Source organism: Talpa europaea, assembly GCF_964194135.1.
Source record: "Talpa europaea genome assembly, chromosome: 5".
Taxonomy (NCBI): Eukaryota; Metazoa; Chordata; class Mammalia; order Eulipotyphla; family Talpidae; genus Talpa; species Talpa europaea.
This window is the reverse complement of record NC_140071.1, coordinates 21,837,347-21,857,679: the sequence shown is the minus strand read 5'-3', so window position 1 is coordinate 21,857,679 and position 20,333 is coordinate 21,837,347. Positions and strand designations below refer to the sequence as shown.

Here is a 20,333-nt window from a genome sequence, read left to right as displayed (position 1 = left end):
GTAGCCCTGGAGAGTGATATTATCTATCATAATGATAGTTCATGGCTATAGTTTGGGTCAAAAGCATTTCTTCCTTTCATGGGGTTCCCACGACACCTTGTGTGGGTTCTATTCATATATCCATTATGGGACATCTTGTGTGGCCTCTCATTTTCTTTTAACATCTTTGTTAATTTAGAAAACCCTTAAGTCTCTCAAGTACTTGGCTCAAAAAAATGGCTGAATGTAGCAGCAAAGCATTATGGAGTGTACTGTGGCTATGTGCATCAATATTTATTTTACATTTACAAGTACTTAACCACACTTTATCTAATCTGACACCCCTACGCAACTGCCAGGTTACTGTGACCACTGCAAGTAGACCAGGGAATGTTTAGCAGTGTCTGGAGATGTTTAATTGTTATAGCTGAGGTGGGTATGTAAGTGTATAAGGGGATGATACTGGCACCACCCAGTGGGTAGAAGTCATGGATGCTGCTAAACATGGCACAAGGCATAGGACACCTCCCACCATGAAAGAAATTATCTGGCCTAAAATGTCAGTGGTGCCAAGATTGTGAAGCACTCATATGCCCAGGATCTCCAAAGATTATTTTAACACTATGTTCTGTCAATATTCTTCTGATTAAGTATATCCTACAAGAAATTATTCATGTTCCTTATGAAACTACTTCTTGCATTCAGTCATGCTACTTAAAAACATACAAACTAACCAAAAAGCATGGGAATAGCAAGGACATAGCTTATGGCCTAACTGCTGACCCAGAATGAATTGTTGGTTCACCAACACTGGTCCTTTAGAAAGGTGCTTGGTGTTAACACCTGGGTACCTACTCCCACACATTTCGAGGAGGAGATTGAATTCATTGAGCTCTCTTAGAACATTTTCAAGTTTAGCTATTTCTTATGATCAAAGTTCCTATGCGATAGTTAACTCCAAAAAGGAGTTAAATATCAGCTGTTTAAAAAGAAAGCTCCCCTGGTGGCGTAGCGGTTGAGCGCTGGGCTGCGAGGCTGCCCGCAGCTTTGTTCGTTCCCCAGCTGCCAGCGAGGGTCCCACAAAAAAAAAGGAAAAGAAACCTCAGTTGATGGTGCACGGGTGCATTGGTGAAGGAAACTCTATGGGGACTACACCTGAGGGGGTGGGGGAAGCAAATATTCTTTAAAAGTGAACAATGATGTAAAAAACATTAATTAATTAAAAAATTAAAATTCAAAAAAAAAAAAGGAAAGAAACCTCAGAGTCAAAATACTGGCAAGTGAATTCCTCCTTCTGTTTTTGAGACACCTAGGCATTGCTGAATTGGGGTGAGTAGGAAGTGACGGTTCTGCAGTAATATAGAGAACCGTAAGGAGGTAACCAGAAATGCCTTTTGCTCACCACAACTGAATATTGTTCTATAACTTACAAAAATGATTCCCTGACTTAGTAGGTGTGGTGGAGCAACACATTTGGATCTTTTATACTTCAATCTCCATCAGTAAATTGCATATTCCATGAAGTGTCAATTCCAACACTACAGAAATTCATTGAGCACGGAGCACAAAAGAATCAGCTCATCCACTCATTTTTCTGCTTTTAAAAATTTAATGGATTATTTATTCACATGGAATTGCACCCAGAAACACACTGTGTAAAATCAAAACAATTATTGTATGAAGCTGCGCGTGGACAGGAGTGGGGCACCAGTGCGCTTTGGCAGGTGAATTCCATAACCCCGCACGTTAACCCCAGCCCATCTTGACCTAGCAGCTCATTTGCCTTTGGGGTGACTGTAATTGGCACAAAATACTTTCTTTTTTTTTTTTTTTAAAGATTTATTTATTTGTTTATACAAGCGCTGGGTACAGTCAGAAGCGTGGTAGGGTAAGAGAATTCACCAGAGCCAGAGCAGGGAGCAGAACAGGCAGACTGATGAAATACACTGCTGAGGGGAGCAGAGGGCGGCAGGAGAGGTCCGCACACCATGTGGGACCCTCGCCGGTGGCCAGGGATTGAACTGGTGCTGCAGAGGCTGCGGGCAGCTTCACAGACCAGCGCTCAACTGCTGCACCACTGGGAGGCCCACAGAATACTTTCTTGAATAGCAATGTCCTTGTTCTTTCCCTCCTGAAGAGAAGGCAACAAGAAATGAGACCTCACTGAAAACCTAAGTCTTACACATGACGTGTCACTTGATTCTCATGAATGACTTTCTGAACAAGTTATTATTTCACCAATTTTAAGATGAGAAATTAAATTATTTGCTCAGAGTCAGAGAGTTGAAACAGAGAGCTGGAATTCATACACGTATATGTTTGAGTCATAAAGTCAACAACTTTGGTATATGTTACCATGCTATCTGAAGAGAATTGGTTAAAGGCCTCTTCCACTTGACACATTTGTAAAACAGCACCATTTTATAAAAGTCCATGCCATCATGTCTTAATTGTATCGTTGAAAACACTTAAACATTGGAGTCCTCTTTCAGACTTCAGTTTCCTAAGCTTCTTTGTGCAACAGAACTGCTTTTTACAAGTATGTATTATTATAAATCAAATTATGTGTCTGTTTAGTTTGCACATTTACTTAGGCCTCGGGGTTTTCAGTAACTGAATACTTCTGTGCTTTTCTGTGTTATCTCAGCTGGTGCTTTACCCGATCACTTTAAACAAGTTATTTTCCTCCCATTTAACAGGTGAGAAAACTGTGGCTCTGAAAAGCTAAGAAACTACCAAAGCCTTTGCAGCAGGTGCTGTCAGTCCTCTGCTGATACAGACCCTTGAACCATCCTTGTGCTCACGGACACCTGATGTGCTTTCATGAACAATACCCAGCCTAGAATTTCAGTGTTTTCCTTCTTTCTTCTATTTTAAAGCATCAGCTGACCCTCTCCCCATGCCAAAAACTTCTGACTCTGGATTTATAGCAACCCATTTCCAACCAACATGGTGGAGAAATCACTCCCCCAACCCCAAATTCCACAGGGAACAATATCATTTTAGATACATTTCATGTTAATAAAAGGGCTTAATATCCTGCCATTTTTGTCTTTAATATTTCCCCCCCTTTTTTTTTCTATGAAGCATATGTTTCCAAACCTAAGAATACAGGTTTTTAGCACCCATCCAATGGAAATAACATAGGATATATGGGTACACTGTGGGGTAGTGTAGGGCAAGGAAAAAAAGTCAGGCTTTTCTGCCCTCCCGCCATCAGGATAGATGATGGATCCTTGCGGTCCTGAATGCATGCCTGACGGCGGGCACCTGGAGTAGGGTGTGGGCATAGGTAGATGGGATTCACCTGGGCTAAGACTGGGCTTTTATGGGCGACGTCACAGGGATGCCAGCAGAAGCCGAAAGAGAAGCCGAGAAAGAAGCAGCAGAAGCCGGGAGAGAGAGAACGTGGGAGAACCCAGATAGAGTGAAGACTTGCTGGGGGCTGGGAGACCTGCCAGCCTCCCGGCCCCCCAGTACCCCTGCCTGCCGTGTAACTGGTAAACCCCAATAAAAGCCTGCAAAAAGCCACTGAGGACTCCGATTCCTCCTTTACCTGGTCTGCTAGATCATAGAAAACCGGCACCGTGTCCAGTCCTGACCCAACAGGTAGCTACACTCTCGTCTTTCACACCCATAATGGCTGAATACATATCAGTTTGACTGGCAAATGTGCCCAGAGTATGCACAGAAGTTAATCTAGTTTCTTCTATCCTCTATTCCTGGAGAAGAACTTTCCAGGAAGTCAGGCTCAGTGATAGCTGTGAAGGGGGAGAGAGCTAGTCAACCATGCTTATGAAGTCAGAACAAACATGCAGAGAGCATGGTGCTGGCAAGCTGACCAGGGAGGTCAGCACAATCATCCACCAGCTTGTACACCAGCCAGGGCTGACTGTGCATGGCACCACCGGTCCTTCGATGTGTTCTATTTCTTAGAAGCTGAGCAGGCCAAGCTGTACCCTGACACGGAGCAGGGCTCTTTGACAATTCGCCCCAGTTCCTATTCCCCTGCTCTCACTGTTAGTGCATGACTGGGGGGGTACCCAGGGACCCCAAGTGGTACATGATCTAAAGGAGGGTCCATCCATGCACAAAGGCAAACAAAGTAGATTCTTTGATTTAAAAAAAAAATGTTTAAATGATATACAGAGAGAGAGAGAGAGAGAGAGAGAGAGAGAGAGAGAGAGAGAGAGAGAGAAAAGAAAGGATTTCAAATAATAGATTCCCAATAAGACTCCAAAAACTACCCATCCTCTCATGGGCAAATGCCCAAACAGGCTTGGCCTGAAGTGGGTAGCTGGAAAGCTTGCCATGAATCTAAGGTAACTACTGGCAGGAAACCACAAGAAAGGTTTAGGCAGGTCCCAGAGATACTAAAATTTCAAAATGTACCACATATTCCACCATGAGGTCAAGATAATGGCTGCCATTGTTTCTGCCAAGGACCAGGAGCAGTCTCCCACATGGCTGTCACCTGCATGTCTCCTCCCAAGTGTCTCTACTTATCTCTCCTCCACATGTCTTCCCCCTACCTCCTTCCCAGCTGCCCCCCATTCAGGAAGTCTGATTCATGGCTTGCTAGAATTTTCATCCCAAGGTGACTGCCTATAAATGGGGGCAGGAAAATGATTCCCACTTACTGCACTGTGATGCTCTAACTCTTTTATGGAGATGTATTCTGTAACATCAACACAATACATTTTTCATCACTATCTGCTGTTAAGAAAAGCATGGTGCCTCCTGCTTCAACCAAGGAAGTAGCACAGTCAATGGCTGGGTAGAGGAGGAGTCAGACAGCTACAAAATGGTCCTTTTCTAAAAACTGATCTCTCATTTGGGGGGCAGCCAAAGCTCCCTAAAATAAAGTGGAAAACATCACCCATTCAATCTCTGTTTATGTGAATCTGTTCATACTTACACATAACACATGGATATCCAGAAGTCAAATATTCTAAATATTATTCCTCCTTCCATAAATATGCAAGGTTTACTAAAAGATTAGAAGATATAAAATACTAATTTTTTGAAAAATATTCAGAGACCAAGAAACTAAGGATTTTATCAATATACTGACTTTTAATTTCCAGATTTCCTATTTTAAGATGGGCTCTCACAGGAATCCTGGAAAGATCTAATATTTAAGGGATGGGGATAGGAAAATTGATCCAGTTATTGACAATTTCTAATCATAGTCTTTCATAATCTGAAGCTCAATGTCCAAAGGGGCATAGGAAATTTGGATCTGGGATCTGGTCTGCAGGCATCAGTATACCTCTGCCTGTCTGTCAATATTTGAGGAGAGTTAATCAGGTAGGTGGGGCACAGATAAATCAGTGTCGGGAGGTTGATGCTAGGTGACTGGTTATTCAATACAGCTGTTGGCCAGTGCCAGGTGTTTGGGGTACAAAGGTCAGTTACCTGGAAAGAGGGTAACAGGATTTAGGAAGGGGGCCTCCCTGGTGGCGCAAGGGGTTGGGTTCAGCATTGCAGCTACTCACATAGCGCAGCAGACCTCTTCTGCCTCACCTGCTGCTCAGCAGTGTATTTCAGTCAGTCTGCCTGTTCTGTTCCCCTCTCTGTCTCTGGTGAATCTCTCACCACCCCTGCCCCCCGCACCTCTGGCCTGTACCCCAGATCTTGTATAAATACACACCTCTGGCCTGTATTTATACAAAAACTATGGGGTACAGGCCAGAGGTGCAAGAGGGTGAGAGAATTCACCAGAGACAGAGTGGGGAACAGACCAGACAGACCGATGAAATACACTGCTGAGGGGAGCAGTGGGCAAGGTAGGAGAGGTCTGCCGCGCCATGTGGGTATCTCCCTGGCTGGCTGCTAATCGAACCGCACTGCGGAGGCTGCGGACAGCTTCACAGCACTGCACTCAACATGCTGTGCCACTGGGGAGGCCCTAAATAAATATTAAAAAAAATAAATAAAATTCAGACTTTTAGCCCTACCACTGACTATTTGTATAAATAAGAAAAAAAAAAAAAAGACTTAGGAAGGGCATCAGGCACTCAGGCATTAGTGTGTATGGGGGGTAGAGTTCTGGCCCTGGTGGCATTTAAAGTACAGCAGGCAAATAAGATCATCCTCTCCTCAGGGAAAGCCCACAAATCAGGGTTTAGGATAGGGCACAAGGATACTTGGGGCTTCTTGAAGGCCAGTGGTCCTGGATTTTACAGCTATTTTTTACTTGTACAGCTATTTTCCACACCCTTCCCACTGGGAGGAAATCTTAACCACTCCCTGGTTAGGATGGGAGATAAACAGCATGAATGACAATTATGGGGCATGTCTGGGGAAGCCCCAGGTCATGATGTTGGAACTCATTCACTTACTCAACAAAATAACTGAGGAGCTATGTACTCTGTGTGACAGAATAGTAGAAGAAGGGGAAATAAGAATGAACAAAACATCCTTCATGGATTTTAAGGAGGTCTAGTGAGTTCTAAATCCATAACAATGTATTACCCAGGATCAGCAGTGGGCAGTTGAAAAGAATTAAGTTGCATATATTTCAAGCTCAAGCCAGACTTTTCACACAACTTGAAACAGATGTCATTACAATCTCATTTTGAAGAGAGGGACACACAGCAAATGTCACCACCCCACCCCCGCCCCTCCCTGGAGCCCTGGTCTTGGTGAGAGCTTGCGGAGCAGCACCCCAAAACATTTCCTTCCTGGCTGGAACATGATCCACCCTGCCCCGGTACCTGCGGGCCTGCGGTGGAAATGAAACACAGACACTGACACGAGTTAAGGTTAGGGCTGACAACCAGTTCGGCGTTACATAAACAGAAACAGTGATTCCCCATAGATGGATCTGATGATATCCCATGGATTCATTTTGAACACATTTGGAAAACACAGACCAGAGAAAACTCAGAATCGCTGCTTGGACCAAAGAAGTGCCCTAGCCCCGGCCCCTGGTCTGTGCGGTAGCCCCAGCAGGGAGGGCACCTGGGAATGTGCACCTCGCGTGATCAGTTGCATCAGTTTCCAAATGTGTTTATGTGACACATCATCGCTGCCTTGACACTGCTAAATGCAGAGGATGGGGAGGCTTCACTTGGGGTTTGACACTTTTGATATCATGGCTCCATGACCTTGTGGGTTTGGCTGGAAAAGCTCCCAGTCAGGGCTGCATGTGAAAAGTGAGGTTGGTCCTTGGGTGAGCTCTGCTCACCTCCCACAGAGCCCCTTTGTACAAGTTAGATGCACAGAGAAGTAGGCAGGTACCCACAGGGACTGGGCCTCAAGAGATGTCTTAGTTGGTGGCTCTTTGCTGGCTTTAGGCAATGCTTAAAATTTTTTTCCCTTTGTTTTACTCATGGAATTATATTATTTTAGTTTTTTAAATATATACATAGTATAAAATTCAGAACATAAGAGGGAATCTGGTGAAATGTTTATCAAGAGATGAAGGTGAAGCTTAAACTGTACCCAATCTGGGGAAATGACCCCGACTGAAACAGTGAGGAGAAAACCAGCCCCGGGATGAAGCAGTCCTGGCCCTTGTTGTGAATGGCCGGGTCCAAGTCAGTGTAGACTCTGCATAATTGGAGTTGGGTTAGCCGTAAGCCAGAGAGAGAGAAGCAGGTGTGTCCAAGAACACAAGCTCTGGTCATGCTACGCACGATGCCACACCTTGTGTCAACTCATCCTCTCAACCCCATCGCAGGAGCCCCAATGTAGGCCACTGAACCAAAGTGGTGTGAAGACATTTTGCCTCCCAAGACTGGCCTGGCAATAGCTGCTGAGGGGAAGGCTAGAAGTAGAGTCAATTGTTCAAGCTTGTGGACAACTGTTGGGTGGTTCCAGTCCTTTTATTTACTAATCAGTTGAGGCACAAACATAATCACCCACCCTGCCAGCTTCTTTCTAAGCACGAGTCACTGAGCTACTGTGAAAGCCTCAAAGACCTCCCAGATTCTGCCCAGCACATAGTTTTGCTGCTCTCAACTCATCCTGCCTATATTTGATTGCATTCTATGAGGTAAGAAGGTACTTTACTGATGATAAATAATTGGAAGGATGTCAAGGTTTCAGGATATAGTCAGGAATATCCAGATTCCATAGGGAGGGAGCTCAGACCTTTGTCCCTGCTGTTGGACCCTTAGGGCACAGTAGCCAATGCTGCCCCACAGTCCCAAGGTGGAAGTGAGCAGCACTTGGGCAGGAGTTGCGGGAAATGGTAGCAAAGGTGGCTCTGACATTGTGCCATCGCCCCAGCGTGTCGCCTCCCACAGAGCCCCTTTGTGCAAGCACCCTTCACGGCTGAGGCTGAGCTGTGTTCCAGGGCTTCACTGCATTAAAAGTGAGTCACTGCTGATGTTGATACCATTAACTAAACACGTGGAAACTTATACAGGGATGGAGTCAGAAAGCTCTGACAGTCCCTGAAGTTAAAAATCCACATATAATTGGACTCCAAGCCCCGGAGAGTCCCTCTCCTCACTAGCTCTGTCTGTGAGCCATCCAAACTTTACCACGACTCTCACATTACCTCATCTCTCTCCTGACCTATTAGCATCATCTCCCTCTACATTCCTCTCTCTCAAATTCACTTTTATCCTATTACCAGCATTATTTCTAAAATGAAAATCTAACTATATTATTACTCTTCTTAAAACTCCTTAATCACCTAAGGGAACCACAATTAAATTTTGCTGGTGTGTCTGTTTTCTCTTTTGTAGACCATGAGCTCCTTTAAGGCAGGAACTTAAGTTTAAAATTTATCCTTGAATCCATAAAGGCGCTTGATAAAGAATTGCTGACAGTTTTATATCATCTGCAAAGGTCTATGCTGGTATCATGGGCAGACAGAAAAGATAGCAAATGTTCTAGAGACAAGAGAGATAAGCAAGAGCATAATCTGACCTGCTATGACCTTCTGAACTTCAGTGTCAAAATCATCTGTGACTCCCGGGTAGGGTTGCTGATGTACCAGGACTCAGGTCATACACTTGAAGATTCCTTCTTGCCTCATGGTGATGGCAGCAACCTAAAGCTCTGTGGCTTTCCTCCTCACTTTCCATGTAAATGGAAAGCCCTGGATTGTTTGTTTTTGAAAACATTTAAGATGCATACCCTTTCCTGCTTGCCAGCTATAAGAATCATCCTAAAGCTTGTTTGAAAAAAATCCCATATGTCTCAGCAACCTCTCAGGGCTCCCAGGAACTTCAGCTGTAAGAGGGTAGGGTTTATTGAAAAAAAAAAATGAATTGTTACTTTTACTGTCATTATTTCCTATATCTGTTTCAGGCTACTGTTTCAATGTTAGCAGATGCTGTCTCATAATTCTTTGTGTATATTCCTGGTCTTTTAACACATGATAAATTTCCTCAGGAAGAAATCATGGTATTTCTTAGAGCCCTAAGTTCAATCTTTGAATGCAGAAAGATCTAAAGAAATATCTACATTAAATCTATTGAGTGAACCATTCTGGTCCACCTTGATTTATTCTTTCTCAGAGCATGACCATTTGTATTCATTACACAATCCAGTCCTTAAAGCTTACTTGACTCCCATTAGTTTCTAATAGTGCCTCGCAAGTCAAGTAGACTGAACTTCCTCAGGATGCCCAGGGCTTTCCTGCTCCCACCTGAGGTTGCTAAGGTCAAAGAGGATGCTCAGTTGTGGATGGGCTGAAATAGTAGAGATTTATCAGCTAATTTATAAGTTACTCTTTGAAAGAATATATCCTTTTATCACATTTCTCATTAAAATCATCATCCCAGCAGCAACAGTTTTGACGCAATCAGCTGACAGTGAAGTCTTCTGAAAATAGGAACTGCTGGTCATCTCTGATTTTGGAAAAAGAAATTCTCCCTGAGTCTATATAAACTCCCTTGAGGAGTCCATATAGAGACTCCTATTAAGGATGAAAGACAAAGAGGGGGCATCTATTACAACACTATTACAACACTAATACAATGGAGGCATTGTTCAAAGTTTAATTCTCATTAAATTTCCCATAGGGCAATTAGACTTAATAAAAAACGCTCTCAGGGCTGGTTACTTCTAATTGCTCATCTGCCCAGGCAAGAAAAAGCCTACTCAAGGTTTCAAGTGCCAAGCTTCCCCAGACATACAGATCTGTCATCTTCTACAGCTCCCAGACAACTTTTCTGCAGATGACACCTCCCAGATCCCTTACTCAGCATTGTCACATCATTCACTGACCCAACTGCTTTCAAATGAATGGCTGGTCAAACTACAGTAATGTCTTTTCTTTTTTTTTTTTTTTAAATCCTTACCTATATTTTAATACATTGGTGAAATAATAAAAATAAAATAATTTGGCTACAATCTGGACCTGGCAGAAAAGAATACATAGCACATGAATGATATCATTAGAATTACCCCATGTGATAAATGGCCATAGCTGGCAAACACACACACACACACACACCACACACACGTACATGCTTGAACATGCCCACCTACACCTTCTTCTGTAAATATCATACCCCATCCTTGACAATTCCCAGACCATTTTAAGGTAGAACTTTGGAATAGCTACATTTTCCAAAGGTATTTTGGTTAGCTCACTAAGAAAAAAAAAAAAGAGGAAGAAATCTTTTCCTTTGCTAATTTATTTACTATGTGTAATGATTGATAGCTGCATGATTTGGTCTTAATAAAAACCATTGCATTTTCTTACTCTCTGCTCTTCCCAAACAAGCAAAGAGAAAACCAGGAAAAACACAACAAGAAGTAAAACATACAACCAGCAAATGGTGTTGCTTCTCCATTTCCTGAAGTTAAAGGTTTACTAAAATGTCAAAGCAGCTGCAATAGATGTTCTTTGCAGATTTTCGAGGTCGAAAATGTAACTTGAGCTTTAATGTTTCAGCTGGGGATACATTTTAAATTTTATTTAAAGAGTTCCTTTACCATACTATTCATTGCACAGGTTTTGACAATTCCTCAAGCCTTGCCCAGTGGAGTCAAAGTCATCTCAGTGAAGAAAGTAGAGATTAAGCCACCCTGACTTTGGAACAGCAGAGGATCTCAGCTGTAATTCTTTGGCTCAGAACCAGGGTCTAAAACCAGCCATGGGAAAAGCTGCTGAAATGGAGCCTGCAATTCTTTCCCTGTTTGACTTGCATAATGTTGACATTGTAACACCAGAGAGAACCCAGAAAGATTTCAAACAATTATGACTTCTTTTCTATAAATATTTTTAAATTGCTTTAAGAGATAAAATAACATATTCGAGCCTTCCTGGTCTCTTAGTTACCTCAGCAGCTCACTACTATGGATTTATTTTCAGCTCAAAGGTCAGGGAGGACATGAAGACACCACCACTTACGCTGCTGAACTGTGTTTTCCCACAGGAGGCCCGTGAGCAGGGGAGTCAGCTCCTCTTAACGCAACAACCGAGAGGGTTGTCAGCACAGGAGAGATCGATTGCTTCTCTCCTCTGTTGAAGACCAAGCAAGGGGAAAAATTCAAGTACTCAGGCGACTTTTAAAAAAGTCTCTCACCCCTTTATGAGTACACCCTTCTTTCTGGACAGAAAAATAGTTATTTTTCCCTCCATTGCCCTCTCTTGTTCCAGTTACTTCTGTGATGAGACACTGAGCCATAAGTTCGAGTATATTAATATCTCTCCACTAGGAAAAGGGTATAAAAAAGGAGGGAGAATTATAGAGATGGCGAAAGACACTCATGACGTCTGAGTATCTCATTCAACTATTTTGGGTGTCTCGTCTTTCACATTTAGACAAATGGTCCTCACCCTAAAAGTAAGAGGTGAAATTTATTGGAAACCTGCAATTTCTGCCCTCAGAAAATGTGATTAAGAGGTCTTAATTGTGAGCTCTAGAAATAGGCGATGATATCCTTTGTCAGAGATGAGCTGAGTGATCAGGAGGTTAATAACCCTTGAGTGCAATTTCAATATCTCTCCTGAGCCCGAGGACCATGAGAGCTGGCTTGTGTGCAACACAAATGCCCTCAGCATGATTTGCAGCTTGTATATTTGATGTGAAAACATCAGATACCAAAGCTGACTACTGTATTCCTCCTAAAGCATCCACAGACAAGTCCTCCTAGTTTATTACTTTAAAGCTACGTTTCCTATTTGTTGTTACTTGAAATTTGCATCTCTTAATTCAACAGAGGTCAGTGTGGTTGCAGAACACTGGTAGTAGCTAAAGGAAGGCAGAACTTACCTTCACTCCCAGAAAATGCATCACTGGAGCCGGCCACTGCTAAGGTGAACAGCAGCTGCCAGAGATCCATCCCTGTGAGACCTGCAATCACATACAAAAAAGACAATGATGAAACCAAGCAGTGAAAGCAACACATTGTCATTAAATAGTGTGCAAGGGCTGGCTAACCCACGACTAAGCTGACATGCATGTCAACTCTAGAAGGAACGCTTTAAGTCATTGCCCTAGAGTTTCCTACTGCCATGCTTTTCATGAGAGCAAACAGCAGTTTGTAATAAACTCTACTTTCTGTGAGCGCTTCCCTCAGGAAATAACATGGACACTGGAGATTCACACCCAGTTGATAGCCATAGGACCACCACACAAGTGACCTCCATACCTCCCCTCCCCCCGCACACCACTCTTTCAATACTAGGGCCAGTGTGGTTCTCTGTAATTTCATTTGGAAATAGAAAAACTTGTCAGCAATATCACCAAGCATGGGCCTTGAGCTGGACAGGCCAGAAAGGGGGAAAACAAGCAATCCATGGGAATAGTAGAACTTCTCCCGTATGTCAACCAGTGCATAAAAGAGCTCAATTAACACTCCAAGTACTGAGCTAATGAGTGATCTAAAGGCAGTTTAACTGCAAGTCCACAGAAAGAAAGGAAGAAGCAAAAGAAAATAAAATATCCAAGCTCCTTAGGTGCCCCCCCCCCCCCAGGGCACAGTGTCCTTGTGGGTTTTTAGTTTCAGGAAGAATATGGTCCCAAAGGCCCAGGAATGTGAACACCTCAGACTCAAAAAAGGATCAGTGTATGCCTTGCTAGGCATTCAGAATCCCAACTGTGGCCACAGCTCGAGCCCTTCATCTGATGAACAGGGAACACATCAACACACCCCTGTCAGCACACACCTCTATCTGGAGGAAATAAGCCTCTTTGGAAAAATAAACCAGGTGTCCACATCCAGGAGCTCTAAAGAGACAAGTTTGGACTGGTTTGAAAGGAACTCAGCAGACTGCCTTTTTTCAGCAGTTGATGCATCTGAAAACTAATGGCAACTACTACTTTGAAGCTTAGCTACAAACTTTCCACAAAATTACACTATTCACAAGTCACGGGTTATGCCAGTCATGACAGCGGAAGCACCACCCTTGCTCCACTGGCTTCACTTTATTTATGTTTGTTTGTTTGTTTATTTAAAGATTCATTTATTTATGCATACAATAAATGGGGTGTAGGCCAGAGGTGTGGGGGGTGAGAGGATTCACCAGAGACAGAGTGGGGAGAAGAACAGGCAGACTGACTGAAATACACAGCTGAGGGGAGCAGTGGGTGAGGCAGGAGAGGTCTGCTGTGCCATGTCGGTAGCTCCCTCGCCAGCTGGGATCGAACTCATGCTGCAGTGACTGGCGATAACTTGATAGTGTTGTCTTTAACCCCTGCGCCACCAGGGAGGCCCCAGGCCTCACTTTTATTACTGAACATACTTGACAGTAATGAAGTAGCCCTCGCAACCCCTACTCAGGCCAACAGGATGAGCAGGAATGAGAATCCCACGGGTCCTGGAGTGGTGAGGTCCCTTGGTAAGGCGTCACTGGCAGCAGGTTTTCAATGTCTGCTGACCTGCACTTTCATTTCTAGACAGCAATGACCCATCATTTTTTCTCCATATGATTTTATGTTCTTAAAGAAGGGACATCTCTACATGAGCTGAGTATCTTCCTGTGCATGGGTATCTGTGTGAACACGTAAGTGCATAAGCCACCTCCTCACACCCCACCTCAAAGAGTCACGGATAGGCTCCAGGGGCAGTGCAGATGAACACCCTTTGCCAACTGAGATTTCATACCAATATGAGTTGCAGTTATGGTAACAGCCAGGTTTGAAATTCCTGACCTGCATGGCTCTGGGCTAATGGCCTTGCATCATCCTCAACTACTGTGCAAATCTGACTCACCAATCAGCTCTCTTAGGTGAACAGGTTGATGGAATCAGTTTGATGCCTCCAGCAGAAATACAGAAAAAGTCAAAAACTGGCAGCAGCTCTCCTGCCCTCCTGTGCCTATACAGATGCTCCTCTTCACCACCCTTCTCCCTCTGCAAGGCAGCACCCCAAGCCTGCCCGTCTGTGACCAGCAGGCCTCTCATTCTCTCCTCCTCAAAGCTGCTCTCTTGAATAAAAAGAAAAAGCCAAAAACAATATGTTGTAGGCTGCAAATACCCTGCCGTTGATAACTGGATTATTTCCTTGAAAATTTTATCATTAAAGTGCTTTTTTTTAAGAAAAGGCACTAAGGAAGTGAACACAGCACATAGTATTCATTTTACTAGTCATCCCCCACCACACTTAGTATTAGGTGAAATGAGTCTCCCAGGCACATGTGCTCTTGATATCAGATTCTAGCAGTGAATCCCAACTCCCAGGCGGCTTTTTCTTTTTCCGAGCTTCCCAACTGAGTAAGGACATGAAAAGGCTTGCATTTCTCAAAAGGGTGTTTTCTCTGGTATGGAAGTCACCCTTCAAACACTTCAGACACTTGGTAGGTGCCAGAAATGTGGATTTTGCCACAGATGAATAGATAACCCCTCCCCATCCCCCAGCTTTGGAAAACCACTGGCTGCAAATGCACTTTACTTCTCTCACATAAGAAACTGATTATCATAATTCCTTTACAAGCCAAATAATCTCCATAGAACACATTCTAGCCCACAAAACAAAACACGCAAATCAGAATCCCAAAGCAATGTTAAGCAGAAATCTGTTTGCATATTCCTATAGCAGAAAAGATATTTAAAACTGCCATTCTCACCCCTGTTTTGATCCAACTCCCTCCTGCCCTCCTGGCAGAATATCTCTGGTTTATAGTGGGAAGAGCACAAGGGACTAAGGTGATGGTGCACGGGTGAACTGGTGGTAGGAATTCCACGAGGACTATACCCGAAATGATAAAGCATACATTGTATAAAAATGAAGAAAGATGTAAAAAATATATAAAATAAAAAAAAAGTAAAACTGCCCTTCTCCAAATAGACATTAGAAGAGTTTCTCTAGGGACCTAACTCTAACACCATAGTGGTGGAGGCAGAGCAGAGGATAAAGAAATATGGCTGGCTGCAGTGAGAGCTAACTGCTACCTTAGAAAGGAATACCCCTACCCCTTCCACTGTGCTGTGCCAGTGGGGAGGACTGGTGGTTGCCCCCTCTGTACCAGTGTACTTTGAGTACCATCATATGGCCCAGGTCAAAGGATATTTGCTTGATTGGACTGCAAGCTGCCTTCTTCAGCTTTGCAGAGCTCCATCTGCAAAGATCCTTCTTTATTAGCTTCTAGCTGAGATAAAAGGTGCCTGGGACAGAATGCCAACACACCAAGTCTGGAATTTTACTGTAATCTGTTAGTGAGGTGCCAACTGTGAGCTGTATTCCTCTTTCCCAACATAATCATCTAAGTGGAGGCAGGCATCGTCCAGAGGAATCTACCCAATTGTACCTTAGTCTACTGGACTTTTAAAGTTTGCAATATTTTCCTGGGGAAAATCCCTCTCTAAATTTCTAATGCTATTTATGCATTCTTTGGCTATAACCTCATGGCAAGATTTTAATGGGGGAGGGCAGAGGGAAAGGGCGAGGAGCTTCTATTCTTGCATAATGGAACTCACACCCTTTCCAATGTCCACGCCTGAGGCATTTGGTCTGCTCCCCCTTCCTCCAGAGAGAGCCAGTTGAAAAGCAGCGTGATCCAGCTGGCATGGATTTCAATTCTGTAGAGCAGCAGAGGAGGCCTCCAAATTACAGTTAGGTCAATGATATACTGACTTTATTCCTTGGCTATAAAACAGTCCATAAACACATGAGTTGAGATGGACATTAAATATATTATTTCTTTTCTATTTTTAATATCCATCTCCAAGCAATTTGTTCAAGTCTTTTTAATTAAAATTAGCAAGTATTTATTGAACTATCAGTGCTGCTAGCAATCTAAACCATGGTCACTGACTTCAAAACTTAGGCAAAATGGGCGCATCTGGGAAAAGTAGCAGAATACCTGAAAATGGCAGTTCAGAGTAGGGAAAAATCAGGCACTGACTGAGGGTTTCAAATGAGAACAAAATGCAGATGCGATTGTGATAGGTGAGGAAAAATGAAAGGGTTGAGGGATGTTTATTATGTGTGAGAGTGCAGCAAGTGCAAATGGCCTGCGTGTGGATCTGGGTTCTGATTTGGTCAGGATAATGACCTGATAGGACTCGCAAGCTAGAGAACACGACTCAAATTCTGAATAAATGGTGATACTCTTGATTAGCAAGGAGGGCCAGACACAAACAGCATCTTCAACATTAATCAGAGGCTCACTAGAAGTTTTGGTACAGGTAAATCATGTTTTGAGTGGAATTTTCTCAGGGTAAATCTGCTCCTTATACCTTCTTCATATCATTGACAACTACTGATGGATTTGGTAATGACTGGATACAGAAGATGATAAATGCATGTCTATCGCAAGTGACTAAGTAATCTGTATATCTGTGGAGGAAAGGTGATAGTATTGATAGAAATTAGGGATTTGGGATCTGACTTGTTTAGTGGAAAGATAGGATCACATGATGGTTCTGGATACTTGGTGTTGAAAGTGACTATGAGACTTGTGGAAATGTTAGAAGTGGCTAGTGGGGAGCTGAAGTTAGGAGACCAAAAACAGAGAAGGTATTACTGGATTTCAGTGATATCTACCTGGAGATGAGTATTAGAAGAATTTAATGTGAAGACTCAGCTATTTTGTGAAGAATCTGTTTTTTGTTTTCATTAAAACTATATTTAAAAATTCTAAAAAGAAATATAAAAGAACTATGACATCAGAATACTAGTAATAGGTTTAGGAGTCTGCAGACATGTTAAGGCAAAATACCAAAATGGCAGTTGAATCCATCAAAGACAGTGTTTCCCTTGATTTTCATTTTACTGATCTAGCTATTCTCGTACTGAAAAAGGAAAAGCTGATTTAAAAATCTCCATAAAAAAATAAAGTAAGAAAATACAGAAAAAAAATCTCCATAAAAAGCGTAATTGTTGATGCTGCAAAAGCAAGACTCTAGGTTGATATTTAGTAAATGTGTACTTTCTAATGCTGGTATTGATTACTAATGAAACATAAAATTGAATCTAGATTTCTTAGTGAAGTTTTTATAAGAACTGGAAAAGGAAGAGCTTAATACAAAAAGGTATTTGGAACAGCCCACTCTAATTAGCATCAGGCAAATGTTTTGCATGTGGAGTTCATGTTATGACCCACTTTCATGCTGGTGGACATTTGAAAATTGGTTAGAACTACAGTACCCACTCATTTCCTTCCTATTAGACATTGTTGATGTAACTATTTAGGCTGAGATTTCTCTCTTCTCAGGATTCCATGATGGGAAAGTATTTTAAATGCATGAAAAGAGAGTAAAAAGATCTTTGGGAGTGGTACACAGAGTAGGTCTCTATTTTGTACTAAACAAATAAAGAATATCTGGAACCTACCTGTGCAGATCAATTTGGTTGCCAGCAGTCACCTATGACTATTGAGCATTTGCAATGTGTCTAATGTGATTGAGGAATTAAATAAGATTCTAAATTAAATTGATTAAATACTTTATTGGACTATTTAATTAAGCATATTTGGAAGAAGTAGGGTATGTGAATCTACTTTTTTGACTGCACATTTTATAAAACCTAAATACAGATCAAGTCTTTCTGATAAAAATTTAATTCTATATGGAGGTGTGTTAGTGTAAAATAAACACTATTGAAAGGTTTGGTACCAACAAATGCAAAATATTTCAGTAATGTTTGTTAAAATCATTTTTTTTGATTTTTGGGTTAAATGAAATCTATTAAATACTACTTATCTTCTGTTTCTTTTTTTTTTTTTTAAAGATTTATTTATTTATTTATACAAGCACTGGGTGCAGTCAGAAGTGGGGAGGGTGAGAGAATGCACCAGAGACAGAGCGGGGAGCAGAGCAGGCAGAAGGACCGAAGTACACTGCTGAGGGGAGCAGCGGGCGGCAGGAGAGGCCTGCGCGCCATGTGGGACCCTCCTCCGGTGGCTGGGGAGCAGCAGGGGATCGAACTGGCACTACAGAGGCTGCGGGCAGCTTTGCAACCCAGCGCTCAACCGCCGTGCCAACGGGGAGGCCCGTATCTTCTGTTTCTTTTTATTTTTAAATTTATTTTTCAAAATTCAAAGAAAATTTTAATCACACATGTGCCTCACATTTTATTTTATATTTATATTTGGCAACATTGATGGTTTGCATACATTTGCATTCAGAAACATTAAACTGTTACAGAGGACATAATTTTCTTTGTAACAAAAATAAAATAAAATTTTATATTTTTAATCACCTATGAAATTATTACTGTTATGTTTTAGGAGGTCCTCCCAAGTGCAGAATGATGGGAACAGATCATTGGAGACTTGGGCATAATTATATTTATAAAAGTTTTTTTGGGGGGACATCCAGTGTGCCTTTGTTTACATTTAGAAGTGTGACTATACATGTTGTATTTCTCTTGGAGACATGGTGGTATACTGATAAATTTAACAATTGTCTTTTGGGAATTAAAAAAAAATTAAGTGCCATGATTGGTAGCATAATTTCTATGATGTATAAATAAATATCTCCACCAAACCACATTTTAAGCTATCAAGTCACTGAATATGGATTCATTGAATCACTGGATTTATTAGCCAATAAGAACTAGATCCAGCACACCACCAGTTGGGTGTTGTTTAACCTCCATGTGAGGTAACAGATACAAAGATTAATCAACCCACTGACACTGATACAAGATGTCAAGAGACAGTGCTACTGAGTGAACTTTGGACACTTGGTTTCATTTGATGCTGTCCACTATCAGCTTATCTTCCTCATAGTTTCCCAGGTCTACAGAAATTAACATCAGCCTCGACCACAGGTGCTATTCTTACTCTTCACTTACAGAGGGCAAATTTCAGGTTTGAGGGCATGCATTCTGCAGTTTGGTTGAAATCCTGGCTTTACCAAACTCCCGTTTACTCATTTCTAACATGGAGATATTATTATTCCTCCTCATAGGAAAATCAGGAGGGGATGAAATAAGATCATCTATTCAAAGCATTGGCACATCCTCTGCAAATACTCAATAAGCACTAGCTATTCATCAGATTCTTACTATAGCAGTAATAAATAGAGCAAGCTTTATGTCTCCTTGGAGTAGATTGAGAATGGGATCAGGAAGCCTGGGGAGGTGGCAAAACAATTAGCAAATGTGTTTTGGGGCAGCCACAATATGAAAGACCCCCCTCCTTCATGCAAATATTTATACCACATGAGGGTGCAGGAAGGGGAAGGATCAAAATGCAGTGTGTGCATGGCCAAGGCTAAGGCAGGAATGCTGTCCATTTTTGCTTAGGTACATAGGTATTCTGCAACCATCCCAGGCCAGGTAGGTTCATTGTAGGCTCAGGCAGATTGAAAGAGAAATGTGGAGCCCTTGGCATGCATCATCCCCACAACTTAGGGGAAACAAACCAGCAGGGAGACAGCAACTTGCCTGCCCCCCCCCCCCCGCCCCCGCCTGGGCCCCCCCAGGAATCCCTATGCTCTCTTGGCCATTCAGTGATGGCTGTCCACAGCTCTCCACTGCACTCCACCATATGGTCTTCTGCTGTCCCCCCATATATTCTCCGTCTCATGGCTCAGCTGTACCCACCTATGCATGCCCACACCATTCTCCAGGTGTCTGCCTTCAGGCACCCATATAAACAATTAGCATCATAGATGCTAATGTCAGGAGGGCAGGAAAACCCTGATAACTTTCATTTACCTTTCAATGGGCAACTGCATTCCTTCTGTGAGGAGGCTCAATTGTGTGAGAAATAATTTAGAGGCTGATTTTCCTCCATCACTATTTCGTCTATTTATTTCGTGAGAAAGAAAATTCCCTGCTGTTGTTACTGGGTTCAGATCATTTGTTTTATAAATCATGGATTTCTAGAGCTGAAAGTTGGGTAGATGAATTTTAATGATAAGAGGCTTGGCTTGAATCTAGGACTTTCCCCATGAGAACAGAGAGCAGGCAGCTGGGTTCGAGAAGTCTGGGTCTCCACCTCTTCCTTTCTGGAGGAGTGAAAGAATAAGTTGCATTTTATAAAGGGC

General features: G+C 42.5%; 1 protein-coding gene across 2 annotated transcripts in view; it reads right to left on the bottom strand.

Moving 5' to 3' along the window:
* Window positions 1-12,246, bottom strand: part of GHR (growth hormone receptor) — a gene marked incomplete at both ends in the record, with an annotated part of 119,621 nt that extends 107,375 nt beyond the window's left edge. Inside the window, one exon of one of the 2 annotated variants that reach the window (XM_084234093.1) lies at window positions 12,168-12,246. In XM_084234093.1, the coding sequence (XP_084090219.1) occupies window positions 12,168-12,237 (70 nt within the window). The remainder of the gene's footprint in view (window positions 1-12,167) is intronic. The other variant, XM_084234092.1, reaches the window with a different exon arrangement.
* Window positions 12,247-20,333: the final 8,087 nt, after the last annotated feature.